At 50.3% G+C, this 16981-nt stretch overlaps 2 protein-coding genes across 11 annotated transcripts in view; both read right to left on the bottom strand.

Moving 5' to 3' along the window:
* AKT2 (AKT serine/threonine kinase 2) overlaps positions 1-3102 on the bottom strand; it is a 49431-nt gene extending 46329 nt beyond the window's left edge. Inside the window, exon 1 of the mRNA XM_082677697.1 lies at positions 2930-3102. The gene's annotated coding sequence lies outside the window, so the exon portion shown is untranslated. The remainder of the gene's footprint in view (positions 1-2929) is intronic.
* Positions 3103-6112: 3010 nt separating this feature from the next.
* LOC309837266 (uncharacterized protein C19orf47) overlaps positions 6113-16981 on the bottom strand; it is a 28020-nt gene continuing 17151 nt past the window's right edge. For 9 of the 10 annotated variants that reach the window (XM_082677707.1, XM_082677711.1, XM_082677709.1 and 6 more), the window contains one exon: positions 6113-15690. In XM_082677707.1, coding sequence (XP_082533833.1) covers positions 15196-15690 — 495 coding nt within the window. In that variant the 3' untranslated portion in view covers positions 6113-15195. The remainder of the gene's footprint in view (positions 15691-16981) is intronic. The other variant, XM_082677703.1, reaches the window with a different exon arrangement.

Genomic DNA, 16981 nt, shown 5'->3' with positions numbered 1-16981 from the left:
TCATAGCAAGTGTCTTGGTTTCCTCATCTGTAAAATGGGTATCACACTGCTACCTAGCTCATAGGAGTCTATAAAACAGGCATAACCATACCTACCCCATGGGTGTGTTTTGAGATTTAAATGAGGTCATGGGGTACTTCCCTGGTGGTGCAGTGGTTAAGAATCCGCCTGTCAATGCAGGGGACACGGGTTCAAGCCCTGGCCCGGGAAGATCCCACATGCCTTGTAGCAACTAATCCCATGCGCCACAACTACTGAGCCTGCGTTCTAGAGACCGCGAGCCACAACTATTGAGCCTGCGTGCCACAACTACCGAAGCCTGCACACCTAGAGCCCATGCTCAACAAGAGAAGCCACCGCAATGAGAAGCCCACGCGCCACAACGAAGAGGAGCCCCCACTCGCCACAACTAGAGAAAGCCCACGTGTAGAAACGAAGACCCAACGCAACCAAAAATAAATAAATAAATAAATAAAAATAAAAGAATAAAAGATAAATGAGGTAATGTGTGTAAAAGGCCTGTCACATGCCTGACATAGGGTGAACATTCAATAAAATTCAGTAGGGTTTCCCTGGTGGCGCAGTGGTTGAGAATCTGCCTGCCAATGCAGGGGACACGGGGTCGAGCCCTGGTCCGGGAGGATCCCACATGCTGTGGAGCAACTAGGCCCGTGAGCCACCACTACTGAGCCTGCGCGTCTGGAGCCTGTGCTCCACAACAAGAGAGGCCGCGATAGTGAAAGGCCTGCGCACCGCGATGAAGAGTGGCCCCTGCTTGCCGCAACTGAAGAAAGCCCTCGCACAGAAACGAAGACCCAACACAGCCAAAAATAAATATTAAAAAATAAATAAATAAAAGAGTGTTGTTTCTAAATTTAAAAATAAATTAAAATAATAATAATAAAATTCAGTAGCTCTGGAAATGATTTGCCACTCTGTGCCTCAGTTTCCCCTTCTAAAGTGGAGATCATGACAACAGTACACAAAGCTCTAGGCTGTGGGCATTCTGCAAGTTAATCCACGTGAAGCATTCTGAACAGTGTATGGCACACAGAATGCACTCAATAAATATCAGCCATTGGTCTCAAGATTATTGTTTTTACTACTGCTGTTAATCCCATCAGGCAAACCCTCTAAAAGCTGGCAGACCAGAGAAAGAAACCCCTGGCGCAGAGAAATTCTACAGAGCCACCGTGGCCTCACAGAGACTCAGGGACCGTTCTCTCCAGCAACCACAACCCATGGAAGCCAGTTAGCTAGGAAGCTGATGATGTGGACCAGAGCGACTGTCTGCCCCCTTTGACCACATCACCAGCCCACATTAGCTGGGTCAATCAGGGATTATGGCCAGCCCTCCGGGAACTCCAGACCCAGGACAAAGGTTACCGAGCAAGCCAAGGTCACAGGCTGGCCTGAGGAGCCAAGCTCCCACCCAGCAACCACAGTGAGAAACCAGATTCGTGGGGGATTTGGCCGCCCCAAGTCCTTGGCCTCCCTGGGTCAGTGTGGGGCAGGGGCACCGCCACCAAGTCCCCTTGGCCTATGCAGAGAGGAACAGCTGGGAAAACAGCACTCAGCCTCATTGCCGCCTAATGGTGAAGCCAACTGTTATCGCCTGGTGGGGAGCGTAAACATGATGAGCGGCTGGACCAAGGAGACACAAACATGTGTCTGGCCTCATGGCCAGGATGGAGGGGCCTGGGGTGGTGCCTGGCCCCTTGGCACCCACCACCAACCACCCTCAGGCCAGAGCTCCGGATGCTTCTCTGACAGAGGAAGAGTAAACAAGGTTCAAGGGCAGACCATGGAAGACCTAATTACGCCCAGGCCTCTTGCTGAGCCCAAGTGCCTTCCAAATGAGAGGAAAGGGGTGCTCAGAATTCTAAGGATAAAGATGTCCCAGCCACCCTCCCCTCGGGGAGAAGTGTCCCTCAAAGCACTCCTTCCTCCCAAGTCTTAAGCAGATCCAGAGACACAGATCCTCAAATCCAAGCTCCATACCCCCTCCCCTCCCTAATATGGAGCCGAAAGCTCAGAAAACAAGCGGCTTCTAAGACGTCTCCCCCAACGCCCCAGCCAAAACCACTGGAAGAATTTGCCTCAGAGGTGTCCCAACACACCTTAAAATAAGGTTTAATAACATGAAAAGGTTCTAGGGTAGACAGCAGTCCCACTGACCATCCACTTCCCCTCAAAGTCAATAAGAAGTTCAATAAAGGGTGATTCCCCCTCCAGCTCAGCGTAAACCCCCAAGCTCCACCCACCAAACACAGGAGGCAGAACCCCCTCCTCATCGCTCGGCATTACAGCGCTCCCAAAGTAACTCCCCTGAACACCCACTCGGGCCCGTCCCCCCGCCGTCCCTCAAAATTATAAACATCACAGCCCTCCTCCTTTGATATACCGCGGCTCTACGTTCTAAGGATGGCTCCCCCCAGGACCTCAGTGGTACAACCCAGAGGGCGCTACCCGGGCCACACTAGATACAGCTCTCTCCCCAGAAGCCCCTACCTCTCTAAGCACACTCTAGGAACTATTTCCACAGCCCCCTACACTTGGTGAGACGCGCCCCCTCAAAGGCTTAGCTTTCGCACACCAGGCGGTCTCTCCCCTCCCAGCCCACTGGCCCAACCCCCAGCTCAGCACGCAGGGGTCTACGCCTCCAGCCCTTCAGTGGTTCGGTCCCCACACTTTGATATGCGCCCCCTGCAGCTTCAGTGGTACTGCCCGCCGCCCCCGCCCCCTCGGGGCTAGTCCAACCGCCCCCGCGCAGCCTCCCCAACTCAGTCCCGGAAGGGGGGGGGCTCAAGGACTACGGTCCCCGCCCAGTGGGCACCGGTGGTACGGCCCAGCGCGGCTTTGCTGGGGGTCCGGACGCGACCATCGCGGGGGGGGGGGGGCGCTTGGGGACACGCGCTGGCGCACTCACCTGTCACCGGCGGCCGCCCAGCCTCTCTGGTGGGGTTCTACTCCTGCCCATCGCCACGCTACGCTTGATCCCGCTCCTTGTGTTTCTGGCGGCGGCGGCGGCGGCAGCACCAGCAGCAACGCCTTAGCGGAGCCAGGCCCAACGGCTCGCGCGGCGCGGCCCCCCCGCCCCCTCCCCCCAGCCCCCGCTTACCGCCCCCTCCCACCCTCTGGACGGAAATACCGCCTTCTCCCGCCACAAACAGGAACTGACGTGAGAGAGGGAGAAAGGAACGCGAAGAGAGCTAGAGCGCAAGCGCAAGGAAGGGGAGGTGGCCGACTCAGAGAAGGGCGCCTGCGTACATTAGGCAAGCTTGAACCGGTGTGGGAAAGGGATGTGCCTCGCGCAGGCGCCGGACGGAAAAAAAAAAAAAATTGCGCAGGCTCAGTAAGACTCTGACGCCCGCTCTCCCTGGAGGCTAGCCGCGATGATATTTCCCGGCAGCCCCTGGTCCTTATTTACATACGCTTTGATCTGGTTTTACTCCGCTCTCGCCTTTAGTTCAGGTTCCGAGGCTCTTAAAGAGCCTTGGAGCGGGCGTTAGGAAGGGTTTCCTTTTCGGTATTTCCTCTCATGGTTGAGCACAGGCACTGAAGCCACACAAACCCAGCTTTGCATTTCCTTACTGGTGACTGTGGGCAGAAGGCTTTACCATTTTCTGTGCCTCAGTAGCCACATCTGCAAAATGGAAACAATCATAGCTGCGTCCCTGGGCTATTTTATGTAAACAGAACGGTGTATGTCAATTAGATATGCTATAACTCCAAAATATTAATCCTATCTGTTCATGATATATATATGCAATTAAATATGGGGTATAACTTTTTCACGGGGTAACTTGGGCCTACAAATGCCTTAAAATCGCCCTGGAAAAAAAAAAAAAAAGAGCACAGATCCTGGCCCGTGTATTAGCTAGTGTAGTAGACAGCTGTGAGACATCCGGATCCCAGTTCCTGCTCTCTCATGGGTTGGGTGGGGCTTCCTACTTTATGAATTTGGGTTCTAGTAATGCCACACAGAAGGCCTGGCTGGGAGTTGAAGAACCCTGGGTCCACCTAAGTCTGCAAGAGTGTCTCAGGCAAAGTCCTCTCAGGGGTGGTAGTTTCCCCAAAGGTAAACCTACTGCTGGAACTAGCCCTCTGCTGGTGGGTCTCCAGCTTGGAACTCTTTGCTCTGTGTTCCTAATTCCTGGTCTTCCCCCATCACACTCTGACCAGAGCCTCCCCCCTACAGCCCTGACCATTTTAGCCTCTCACTGCCTGTTAACAGATCTGTCTTCTCCATTGCACAGTGAGCCCCAAGAGGGAAGAGTCCAGGACTATCTTAGTCATCGCTGTGTACCTAACACTAACCAGCAAAGGTCCTGGCACAGAGTGGGCTCTCGAGGAATATTTGTTTCAAAAAGTAGCCCTTCTGCTCTGATCTAGACTCAAGGTTACTCTGGCCTACTCGATTTACTCCACTCCAGCTCCATAGTCCAGCTCATAGTCCATTCCCCTACCTCTAAGTTTTCCTGGGCTGGCTCGAATCCCTGCCCCTCCTGGGAAACAGGATGGATTACAAGACACAGAGATGTCACTGAAAGCTTCCGTGTGCTTGTGTCTGAACTTGTAGGGGCACTAGTAGTAAAGGGTGATGGCTTTCAAACTATTTTAAGACCTAGTAGGAATTCCCTGGTGGCCCAGCGGTTAGGACTGGGCACTTTCACTGCCAAGGGCCCGGGTTCAATCCCTGGTTGGGGAACTAAGATCCCGCAAGCCATGGCGCAATCAAAAAAAAAAAAAAAAAAAAAAGACCGAGAACACACAGATGTATACTTACAATCCCGTGAAACAAAAGTGTCACCAAAGGGAACTCCCTGGCCGTCCAGTGGTTAGGACTCTGTGCTCTCACTGCTGAGGGCCGGGGTTCAGTCCCTGGTTGGGGAACTAAGATCCCACAAGCTGTGAGGTGCAGCTACGGGAAAAAAAAAGTGCAACCAAATGCTATTTACCCTATGTATGATGCACTCTGATATTTAATATTTTTTTCAGTGCTGTTTGAGACCCCGCTGAACTAATTTTCTGACCCACTAATGGGTCGTGCCTTGCAGTTTGAAAAACACTAGTGTGGGAGCGAACAACACTTACTTGCTTTGGAAATAGATAGGCCCTAGTTCTAATCATGCCTCTCCTGTGTCCTTGTCAAAATAACATCATTTCTCTGAGCCTGCCTTTCCTCGTTGCAAAACAGTAGCAACAGAATTCATTTAGCAGTTACTACAGGCCAGGTTCTGTTCCTGACACAATCTCACCAATGCTATCCTGTTGCTGTCAACACAATCTTGGAGGTTAAGTGGGACAGTATGTTAACGGGCTTGCTCAGGGTCCCAGGACAAGTTAGGGCTGGAGGCGGGATTTGAACTCAGGTAGTCTGATACAAGAGCCTGTGCTTTGCACTCATATCATGCCGGAAAATGAAAAGTAATAGCCCTACTTCTGTCCCTTGTGTTGCTTTGGCAAACCACTTAATTATTGTTTGGGGGTCTCAGTCTCTCAATTTCCACATCAAGGGTGATTGAGGAGAAAATTTCCTAAAACCCCAAATTGCTCTCTACCCTCTAATCTATTCTGTGAACTTCCCGCCTATGACTATAAATATGGGCTGCACAGGCACTCTTCTGGGGAGAAGGGCCCAAAGCTTCTCATCTTTAGTCTGCTCAAAGGCCTCTTGATTCAAAAAAGATGATGAAGAATCCTGCCCTGAGGGATGGAGAGGGCATCTCCTCAAAGTCCCCTTCTGTCCCCAGGGAATGGGAATAAGCCCCTAGAGTTCATTTCAACGCTACTCAAAGATTGCGCTCCGATGGTGATGGGGCAAGCTGCCTGGGCCAGCCATAAAGAACCTCCTGGTAGCCCCAGATGGGGAGGCTTCCACTCCACCCGACAAAGTCTGGAGGGGTCTATCCCTGGCAGTGGCTCTGGCGGGGGGGACCCTCCCTGCTACATGGGTGATCAGGAGATACAAGCAGGAATACTCAGATTTCCCCTTTCTTCATCCTAAGCGGAGCATTTTCAAGGGAGAAAGTCCATAGCATTGATCAGATTCCCAAAGAAGACTGGAACTGTTAAAAAAATTTTTTTTTATTTAAAAGAGTTTCCCACACTATACAGAAATGTTGAAATAATATCTTTGACGCCGCAGCCAGAAGTTACTAAGCCCCACCCTAGATGCTACTGTGTTGGAAAGATCCTTTTAGAGTCATTTTAAGTGTTTGGCAGTAGTACAGATAAGGGATTCTGTAAATGTTGGTTCCAATTTCCTTTCTATAAAATGTTTTATCGTTCAAAAATTCTAATAGAAGATACCATGCACCATGCACATTCAACTTTTTAACACATCGCAGATTTCCAAAACGTGTAAGGTGAGGCTAAATGTGCTTTAGTGCAAACCTTGGGATAAAACTTTTTCTACTCTTAAGACTGAACACCTTATCGATCTGCTCTGACCACATAGATGGCTTCTCATCCCGCATGAAAGAAAAGCTAAAGGCCTCACCATGGTCTTCAGGGACCTATGTGAGCTGCCCCTATCTTACTAACTTCATCTCAAGCTACTCTCACCCTTGACCACCATATCCTAGACACACAAAACTCTTCTCTGCCCCACCAAAAAGACAAGCTTGTTCCTACCGCAGTGCCTTTGCACTTGCTGTTCCTTTTGCCTGGACTGGTCACCCCCCTGATCCTGATCTTTGCATGACTGACTCCTTCTTGTCTTTCAGAACTCAGTTCAAATCTCATCTCTGTAGAGAGGCTTTCCCTGGTCACCCCAAATCCAAAAGAGCCACACTGTCACTTCTTTTCAGCATATTTGAATTCTCTACCTAGCACTTAACACTAAAGAATTTTTAAAAAAATTTTGTAACTGTCTTCCCCCAAAACCAGAACATAAATTTGCCCATGAGGGCAAAGACTTGTCTTGGGCTGTATTCCCAGCATCTAGAACAATGCCTAACACACAGTTGGGACTTGGGGATCAATAAATATTTGTTGACTGAATGTGGTTTTGATTAGGAAAGTTAAAGCTCTGTACTGGGGTGAATTTTACTTCAGGTCTGAACTTGTCTACTCACAAAAAGTTGAACAAATAATAATAATCTCTTAACCTTTATTGAAGAATTCCCACATATCAGGCACAGTGCTGGTAACTATATCCATGACCTGAATATGTTCCTGCAGGTAGAAGTCTCTGTAAGGCCTATTTTGCAGAAGTAAACATAGGCCCAGAGAGGGGAAGTCTCTTGCAAAATATCACTTAGCCAGACTGTGGCGCCCAGATCCATTCCCAAAGATGTCTCAGGCCAAGTCCTCGTTTTTACCCACAGCACTGGACTTCACCTGCGTGAGTCCAGATTTGAGATACAGCAAAATCTCATTTTATGCTAAGTTAAGGTATGTGGATTATTTGAATTGAGAAAAAAATATATTTTTAAGATTAATTTTATTTATTTTTGGCTGTGTTGGGTCTTCATTGCTGTGCACAGGCTTTCTCTAGTTGCGGTGAGCAGGGTCTACTCTTCGTTGTGGTGCGCGGGCTTCTCATTGCGGTGGCTTCTCTTGTGCGGAGCACGGGCTCTAGGCGTGCGGGCTTCAGTAGTTGTGGCACACGGGCTTAATCACTCCGGGGCATGTGGGATCTTCCCGGGCCAGGGCTTGAGCCCGTGTCCCCTGCAATGGCAGGCGGATTCTTATCCACTGCGCCATCAGGAAAGACCGAAAAATATTTAAAACATAGTTTCCCACATTATTAAGAAAAAATGAGATGATATGAATATCACCTAATTTCTTTTTAGGTGAAATCACTTCACAGCTGCCCAAGGAGACGATTTATAAACTCTATTCGTGCTGTTACCACAAGATGGCGCCACGTGAGCTGACCATCCCGGCTGGAACCCAGCTGACTTGCAGGCATCAAGCCTTCCGGGAGAAAGTTGGACCTTTGTGTTGTTATGGAAACATTCACTGTTTAAAAGGAAACTGTGACATAACACCTAAACGTAACACATGATTGGAACTAGATTCTGAGCCGGGGATAAAAATGGCAATAATAAATTTTATTGGGACAATTGATGAAATTGGAATATGAACTGGGGTTTAGATAAGAGTACTATATCCTCATTAAATTTCTTGGTTTTGATGGTTGTACTGTGCTTATGAAACAAAATGTTCTTTTTCTTAGGAAATACACACTGAAGTATTGCGAGGCAAAGGGACGTCATGTTCAACGGAACTCTCAAATGAACTCTCACAGCGTAGGGCTTCCCTGGTGGCGCAGTGGATAAGAATCCGCCTGCCAGTGCAGGGGACACAGGTGTGAGCCCTGATTCGGGAAGATCCCACATGCCGCGGAGCAACTAAGCCCATGCACCACAATTACTGAGCCTGAGCTCTAGAGCCCGCGAGCCACAACTACTGAGTCTCCGTGCCACAACTACTGAAGCCGGCGTGCCTAGAGCCCACACTCCTCAACAAGAGAAGCCACTGCAATGAGAAGCCCGCGCACCGCAACGAAGAGTAGCCCCCGCTCACCGCAACTAGAGAAAGCCTATGCGCAGCAACGAAGACTCAACGCGGCCAAAAATTAATTAATTAATTTTTTAAAAAGATGTTTACGATTATTAGCCATCAGGGAAGTGCAAATCGAAACCACAGTGATATCATTCCAAACCCACTAGGATGGCAATAATCAAGAAGACAGATAATTAAGTGTTGGCAAGGATATGGAGAAATTGGAACCCTCATACCCTACTGGTGGGAAAGTAAAATGGTACAGCCACTTTGAAAAACAGTCCAGCAGTTCCTGAAATGATTAAAAACAGAATTAACTTATGATCCAACAATTCTACTCCTCGGTATATACCCAAGAGAATTGAAAACATACGTCTACACAAAATTTGTACATGAATGTTCATAGCAACATTATTCGTAATAGCCAAAAAGTGGAAACAACCCAATGTCCACACAATGCAATATTACTCATCAACAAAAAGAAATGAAGTACTGCCACATGCTACAACATGGATGAACCCTGAAAACCTGCTAAGTGGAAGAAACCAGACACAAAAGGCCACATATTGTATGATTCCATTTATATGAAATGTCCAGAAGAGGAAAATCTATACAGACAGAAAGCAAATTACTGGTTGCCAAGGGCTTGGAGCGGGGGGGGGGGGGGGGTAGAGTATGAGAGGACTTGGGGATTGATGCTTAAGGAGTGTGGGTGTTTCTTTTCAGGATAATGAAAATATTCTAAACTTGCGGTGATGGACACAACTCTGTGAATAACCAAAAGCCACTGAAGTGTGCATTTTAAATGGGTGAATTGTCGCATATGTGAATTATATCTCAATAAAGTACTTTTCTTAAGTTCTTTATGTACTGATATGATCTCCAGGATACATATTAAGTAAAAAAAGCAAAGTGTAAAACTATCATATATTCTACCATCTGAGTGAGAAAATATAGTTATGTTTATAAATGAAATGTTTCTGGAAGGACACGTAAAACCCCAGTAACACTGATTGCTCCTGGAGAGGGGAACTGGACGACTGAGGCATCTACAGTAGGAGAGAGAATTGGTTTTTTTGAACTGGTAATAGATACCAAGAAAGTATTAAAACTTTGAACACAATGAACACCTGTGTGCCCACCACCCAACTTTAAAAACCACTACCATACAGTTGGACCCCATGTGCACCCCTCCAGTCACATCCCGTCCCACCCCTGAACTGATCCACTGTCCTACACTTGGAGTTCATCATTCCCACGCATTTTATACTTCCATTACACTCTAAGTATGTATAACCAATATGCATTATTTTGCTTTTTTTGTTGTTGGCCACGCGGCTTGCGGGATCTGTTCCCCGACCAGGGGCTGAACCTGGGCCACGGCAGTGAAAGCCCAAAATCCTAACCACTAGGCCACCAGGGAACTCCCTATTTTGCATATTTTAAAACTACACATATTCTTCTGTAATTTGCTTTTATCACCCAATGTTTTGCTTTATGCATATTGATATGTACAACTTTAGTTCATTTTCATTGAAGTGTAATACTCCACATCCAATACATAATGTAATACATCCAGTATCGATGTACTGGATTGGCCCAAAAGTTCGTTCAGGGTTTTCCTTGTCATCTTACCAAAACCCGAATGAATTTTTTGGCCAACCCTATATAATTTTCCAAGGTGTTCACAACATGATCTCTCAGCCCATATGCTCTTCTTACAATGAGACACTGACATTCCTGTCACTGAGAAGTAAGGCCTATAGTCCCTCTTGAATCTAGGTGGGCTAGTGACTATGGCAGAAGTGAAGCAATGTGAGTGACTTCCAATGCTAGGTTAGAAAAGGCAATACAGTTTTCCCTGGGTCTCTTGAGAAGCTTGCTCTCTGAACCCAGCTGCCATGTTGTAAGGAAGCCCAGGCCACATGCAGGCATTCTGGCTGATAGCCCACACTCAGGTTTTATCTAAGTGCCAGTATTGGTTAACCATCAGACGACTGGGGAAGCTTTCAAGAGGACGCCAGCCCCAGCCAAGATCTTACAGCAAGCGCGTGAGAGCACCCAAGTTATCACAGTCTAATTGCGCAAGTCAGCACCCAGAGCCGTAAGAGATACTGATTATTGATCTGAGCCACTAAGTATTGAGGTGATTCACTATGCATTAGTTAATTAGAACATCTATGTCACAATCTGCCCATTCTCCAGCAGATGGATATTTGGGTTGTTTCCAAGTTTTTTATGGCATTACAACAGTGATCTTATGAACATTCTGATACACGTCCTGTGTGCATGTGTAAGCTCCTCCAGAAGGGTAGTTACTGGGTTGGAGAATATGTCATCTTCAATTACACTACAACCTATCAAACTATTTTCCAAAATGGTTGATACCAACTTACATTCCAACAGCAGTATAGACGCTCCTATTACTCCAAATCTTCCCCAACACTTGACACTTTAATTTTTTTTTGCTAGTCTTTGCCCAGTAGGGCACAAAACAGTCTTACTGTATATATCCTTTTGTACCTTTGAATTTTGTGTTGTTTGCATGAATTAATGCAAAATAAACATTTAACTGTATGCTAATAAATGACTGCTTTTCTGTTTTAAGCATGTTTTATATATTGGGGTTCCCCCGTTACTTTTTTTCTTTTTTGGCCATACCACGTCTCTCATTATCCAGCAGGCTAGCCCAGGCTCATCTACACAGTGGTGGCTGCAGGGTTCCCAAAAGCAGCACAGGACGGCAGGCCCCAGTGCACAAAGCACCTCTTAAGCCCTATCAACTTAGCAAAGCACGTATTTTATACTTCCTAGGTGGTGGTCCATATTAGCTCTTAGCATCCCCTGATCCGCTTCCTCCAGGGGTCTCCAATTAGAGGAGTCCAACTGCTCTTAATTCCTTTTTGGAATGGGGTGATATATGTATAAGTAAATCGACTGAAGAGTGCCAATAATCTTGGGGGAGAACCTCATTCAGATCTGCTAGTGACCCAATAACAGTGTTTGCACTAAAGTGATATGATTGGAGTTCTTCAAATTCACCCCTGAATCGACCCCACCTTTCTGCATTGCAGCACTACTTGTAATAACAAGGAACTGGAAACAACCTGAATTCCCTTCCAAAAAGGATTGGGTAAGTAAGCTAGGCCGTTAACGTGCGTGTGTGCTCGACTGTGTGCACTGTGTGTTCCTCTTGTATATATGTGTGAATGTATGTGTGTGTGTGTACACGCGCACGCACACACACACATCTCTGGAAGGCTTATCCAAGACACTGGTAACACTAGTGGCCTCTGAGGAGTGGACTGGGGAGCTAGGAGACTTGGGAAGAGACTTTTCACCATGAAGCCCTTTGTATCTTGGCATTTTGCACCATGTGTATGTATTATTTATGCTCAAATACGTTTCACAGAACCAGAGAAAAAATAATGCACCCCTGTGGGCCACAGCTGTTGGGGCTGGTTTGGAGGAAACGCCATATCAAATGAGTGGGACACTGGCACTCTGGAGCGGCTGGCTAGGAGGCCAAGGAGGTGTCCGGCTCCACCCTGTCTGGCAGCCGGTGGCAGGATGGGCATGGCCCGAGGTCTCCCAGAGCTGCAAATGCTCCCTAGGGTAAGTTGGTGGGGGCAGGGTAACATGTACGCACAGACAACTATAGCAAGTCCAAAACCACTCTCCTATGACCCTACCCTCCCCCTTCCAAAAGGGCCTTGTCTCAAATCTGCGGTTGAGGCAGCACAGGGCAGGGGCTAAAGGGCGAGGCTCCTGGCCACCTCCCTGATGGCAAGCCCAGGGCTGCCACTTCCCAGCTGGTGAGGACTTCAGCAGTTCGTTCCCCTCTGCGCCTCTGGAAGGAAGCAAGAGTGACTCCACTAACCTCATCAGCTTTTCGTGAGAAGTGAGCTATACGTGCTTTTATATCATTTCAGTTCCTATTACACATCAAGAAATTACCCCGTGCTCTTAAATTTAGTAACTGGAACTCTTCCAGTTAACCCTGGCAGTTGCTAAAATTATCCATGAAGTGGAACTCAAGGAAATTACTGGGGGGGAGGGGAGGGCGGTAAAAAGAGGAGTTGAAGATCAGCAAGAAACCTGTGTATGTGTGTGAGCGCCCCCTTGTGGCCCTGACACAAAAGGGCGGCCTCTGGAATCTTCTTGACATTGCCGTCCTTCGCCGTCCTTCTGAGGTCCAGAAGGTCCACGAGGGTCTGGCCTGGGCCTCACCAGGAAAGGGGTCTATGGGTCCTCCCTCTACCACTCTACCACTGCCCCTCATACTGAAGTCCGGCTCCTCACACCACAGGCCCAGTGCTTGGGATGCTGCCTGACACACAGCAGCCTCCCCAAATGACATTACTAAAAACCTAAAAATAAGTGGATGATCACTTACGAAGACAAAAACAGGTCTGGAGATGGATGATGGTAATGGTTATACAACAATATGAATGTACTTAATGCCACTGAACAGTACGCTGAAAAACGGTGCAAACGGTAAATTCTGTGTTATGTATACTTTACCACAATGAAAACAAAACAAAAAAAATGGATGAGTTCTAATCTCAGCTTTACCTGCAGTGAGTTCTCCTCCAAACCCCTTGCCCACTCCTTGGTAATCTCCTTATCAGATCCTGTTCTCTACATGGGAAAAGGGCCCCGACTCCCTTCTGGGTCCCCTCCTCTCTCTATATCCTTTTCCAGCTGGTATCGCCAGGCCCTCAGCTTTGAACACGGCTGTACTCTGAGCACCCCCCAAGCTGTCGCCCCAGCAGCCTGCTCACCTCTCAGTCAACGCCTGACAGCTGAGCGCCCTCCCATCCCAGCCGGCTCCACAGACAGCACCTTCCTCTAGATGCTCAAGTCCTCCATCTAGGTGTGATCCAGCCCCTCTCCTTGACCCAATTTCCAATCCACCCATGTGGAGAGTCCTGCTGCCCCTTCCGAAGCGCACCCAAGGTCCACCACTGCCTCCCCCACCCACCATCTCTCCCCACGCTGCCTCCCCGCCTCCGCCCCTGCCTTCCTGGCAACTTGTCCTCCTCACAGTGGCCCAAGCAATCTTCGTAAAAGGCAACTCAGACCATCACTTGCCTGCTTTAACCCCCCCCAGACTCCTCAGCACTCTTGGGAGGAGGTCCAGATTCCTCCGGCCCCTCACTCACCTGCCAGCCACGCTGGTGTTCTCCGTGTTCACTGTCCCGCTTCAGAGCTGCGGCCCTGGCTGTTTCCTCTGCCTGAACTGCACACAGGCCACCCTACAGGTCACCTCCTCTGAAAGGCCTTCTTGCCCCAAACATCTAAGAGGCTCTGGTCACTTGCAGTCACCCTTCCAATTCTTTGGGCACCCCCTGAACAGTACACTTAAAAATGGTTCAAATGGCAAATTGTGGTTTACTGATTACCGCCTGTCTCCCTGGCTAGAGAGGTCAGCCACGCGGGAAGAGACTTGTCTGCCTTGCTCATGGATGGATCCCCAGCTCCTAGAACAGGCCTGGCACAGAGTAGGTGCTGGGCAGTGGTGAGTAGGTAAACGGTCAAATCCACAGGCACCCACACAAATGAAGCCTGCAGTCTGGAAAGCCATCCACAGGCAGAGTGGCAGAAACAGGGGAAATCTGTGGAAGGGGAGGGCAGAGGGACAGAAGCCCTGCGCGTTGCCGAGGGGAGGAGGAGGCCCAACTAGATGATGACCATGACCGTGACTCCCTTCACCTCGGGGCCTGCAGCAAAAACACGGCCCACCTATGTATGTGGGGAGCTTGACGCTCAGAGACGAGGCCCAACCCTTCGTGGGTGCCCCGCCCGCACTATGCTTCATGCAGAAAAACAGTCCTGCGACTCGCCCTGAAGGAGGGGAGGGAAACAGTCTGAAAGTCACAAAAATATATTAAAATAGCTGTTTTCTTCTCTCGGTGCTGGCTTCCCTTCTTAGTGCCCCTTACCCACCACCCGCCACCGACTTTCAGGGAAAAAGATGCCCAGGCAGGTGCCCCAGCTGCAGCCTGGGGTCTGGGGAGGTCCCTCCAGCCTAGGAGTGACGGTGGCTAACAGTCTCTACAGGCTCGACGCCACCGCCGCCGACGAGGGGGCCGCTGGGAGGCCGGAGGTGCAGGAGGGTCAGGCAGGACGCAGCGGACAGTCGGGCCTTGCCACAGGGACAGAAAACAGAAAAGAAATGAACAGAGTGAAGAGACGGAGAGAGAGAAGTCAAAGCATCGGGGGCAGGGGGCAGAGGAGGGAGGGAAGTGAGGAAGCCAGGGGGGTGGGGGATACGGGAGCCCCTTCAGATGACACCCACCCTGGGGGACAGGGAGGCCCGGAGCCGGGGTTTGAGGCAGCAGATGTTGCTGAGAGGGAGGATGGGGAATGGAGGACAGGAAAAGGGCACTTGGCACTTGGAGAGGTAGAAAAGTGTGTCCTGCCAAGGCCACGGTCAGAGAGGAGAGAACAGAGGACGCGAGAGAAGGGAAAGTCCCAGAGCGGCAAGGCCGGGCCACAATGAGCGTCTCAGACTCAGAAACACCGGGCGAATCCCCAGGAAGCTCAGGCTGGCGGAATGCCTGAGGGAGACAAGCAGTGTCACCCGGCAGCCGGCAGGGGGCGTGCGCGCGCGCCCTCGCTGAAGACTCTGATGGAGCCTGGAGGCTGGAGAGGGGCCTGCGCCCTGCCCTTGGGCTAGAAGGTCCTGCGGCCCAGTCTTTTGAACACGCTCACAGTGCCCGCGTGGTCCATCTGGGCACCAAGGCCCTCGCTGGAGCTGCTTCCCCGGGGCCCCACCAGAGTCCTCTTAATGGTGACCTTGACCTCAGCCGAGGACTTACTCTTGGTGCTCGTGACCTGGCTGTCCTGGGCCTCCGGCACGAGGGCAGCCTTGCCCAGTCTCTGGACGATGCTGACTTTGGATAGGGACTCCGGCTTCCTCTCGAGCCCAGGTCGTGAGGAAAATGCCAGGCGCCGCAGCGTTGGGGCAGCGGCCGTTGCCACCGAGCTTGTGGCCTTGGCTTTGACAGTTAGTGCGGGCTGGGGACTGGCTTTGGCTGGGGCCCGGCCTAGCTTCTTCAGGACCCCGGCATACTGCAGGACAGAGCTGCTGCTGTCGTTGTCACTGTCCCAAGCCAGATCCTCGTCGGTCTCTGGGGTGGCCCCCAGGCGGCTGAAGACTCCTGTGGGCTGTGGAGGTCAGAGACAGGACAAGTGAGTCACTTAGTCGCTCAACATGCATTCACAGAGAGCTGCCTCATCTGTGCCTACGTCACGGGGCTCACAGTCAGGAAAAACACCCATCGGTGAAGCACTAGACAGTGATCAGAGTCATGAGAGGGCAAGGCCAGGGAGCTGGAGGAGGCCAGGAGAGGAAGGCTCCCTGGAGAGGGACATCAGAGATGAGATCTGAAAGCCGAGTGGAAATGAGTCGAATAAAGAGGGAGCGGGAGGGGAGGCGAAAGGGAAGACCATTTGCAAAGGTCTACAGGCGAACGTGAGAGAAAAGGCAAATTTGGTCATTCGCTCCACAGACATTCTCTGAGTCCCAGGTCAATACCTGGCCCTGTGTTGGGCAGTGCTGGGGACCCAGTGGTGACCAAGACAGGCCTGGTCCTGCTCTCAGGGGGCTCACAGTCCAGTGGGGAAAACAGACCCAGCATCGGATACAGCACAAGTAATTCTCTAATTACGAGAGGGAATTCCCTGGAGGTTCAGTGGTTAGGACTCCGCGCTCTCACTGCCAAGGCCCCAGGCTCAATCCCTGGGAATTAAGATCCCATGAGCCTTAATTAGTGTTCTTGGGAGGAGAGGGGAGCGCTGGAGAGCAGGGTACAGGGAGGCCTCATCTCCTCTCAGAGTTCAGGACAGCCTTCTCTGAGGCATCAACGTTTAAGAGAGTAAAGAGTGCCGTCTAAGTCCCCAAGACAGGAATAAGAATCATATTTACGGCACACTCACTACATGCGAAGCTCTTTCCATGGCTGCACCTTCAAGCCACGTGATCCTGAGTGCTATTATCACACTCATGATGAGATTTAGGCAGTGAGAAAAAGCCAGAGTGGGTGAGCCCTGGTGAGCAAGGAACAAAAGGCAGCTGGAGAGCTCCACCAGAGTTACTCAAAGGTGCCACTTGAAGATGCTCACCAGGGCTTCCCTGGTGGCGCAGTGGTTAGGAATCCGCCTGCCAACGCAGGGGACACGGGTTCGAGCCCTGGTCCGGGGACATCCCACGTGCCGCGGAGCAACTAAGCCCGTGCGCCACAGCTACTGAGCCTGCGCTCTAGAGCCCGCGAGTCACAACTACTGAGCCCCCATGCCACAACTACTGAAGCCCACGCGCCTAGAGCCCATGCTCGGCAACAAGAAGCCACCGCAGTGAGACGCCCGCGCACCACGACGAAGAGTAGCCCCCGCTCGCCGCAACTAGAGAAAGCCCGTGCGTAGCAACGAAGACCCAACGCAGCCAAAAATAATAAAA

This window comes from Grampus griseus (assembly GCF_964374135.1).
Source record: "Grampus griseus genome assembly, chromosome: 19".
Classification (NCBI taxonomy): Eukaryota; Metazoa; Chordata; class Mammalia; order Artiodactyla; family Delphinidae; genus Grampus; species Grampus griseus.
The sequence above is the reverse complement of the archived record's forward strand: the minus strand, read 5'-3'. Positions and strand labels throughout refer to the sequence as shown.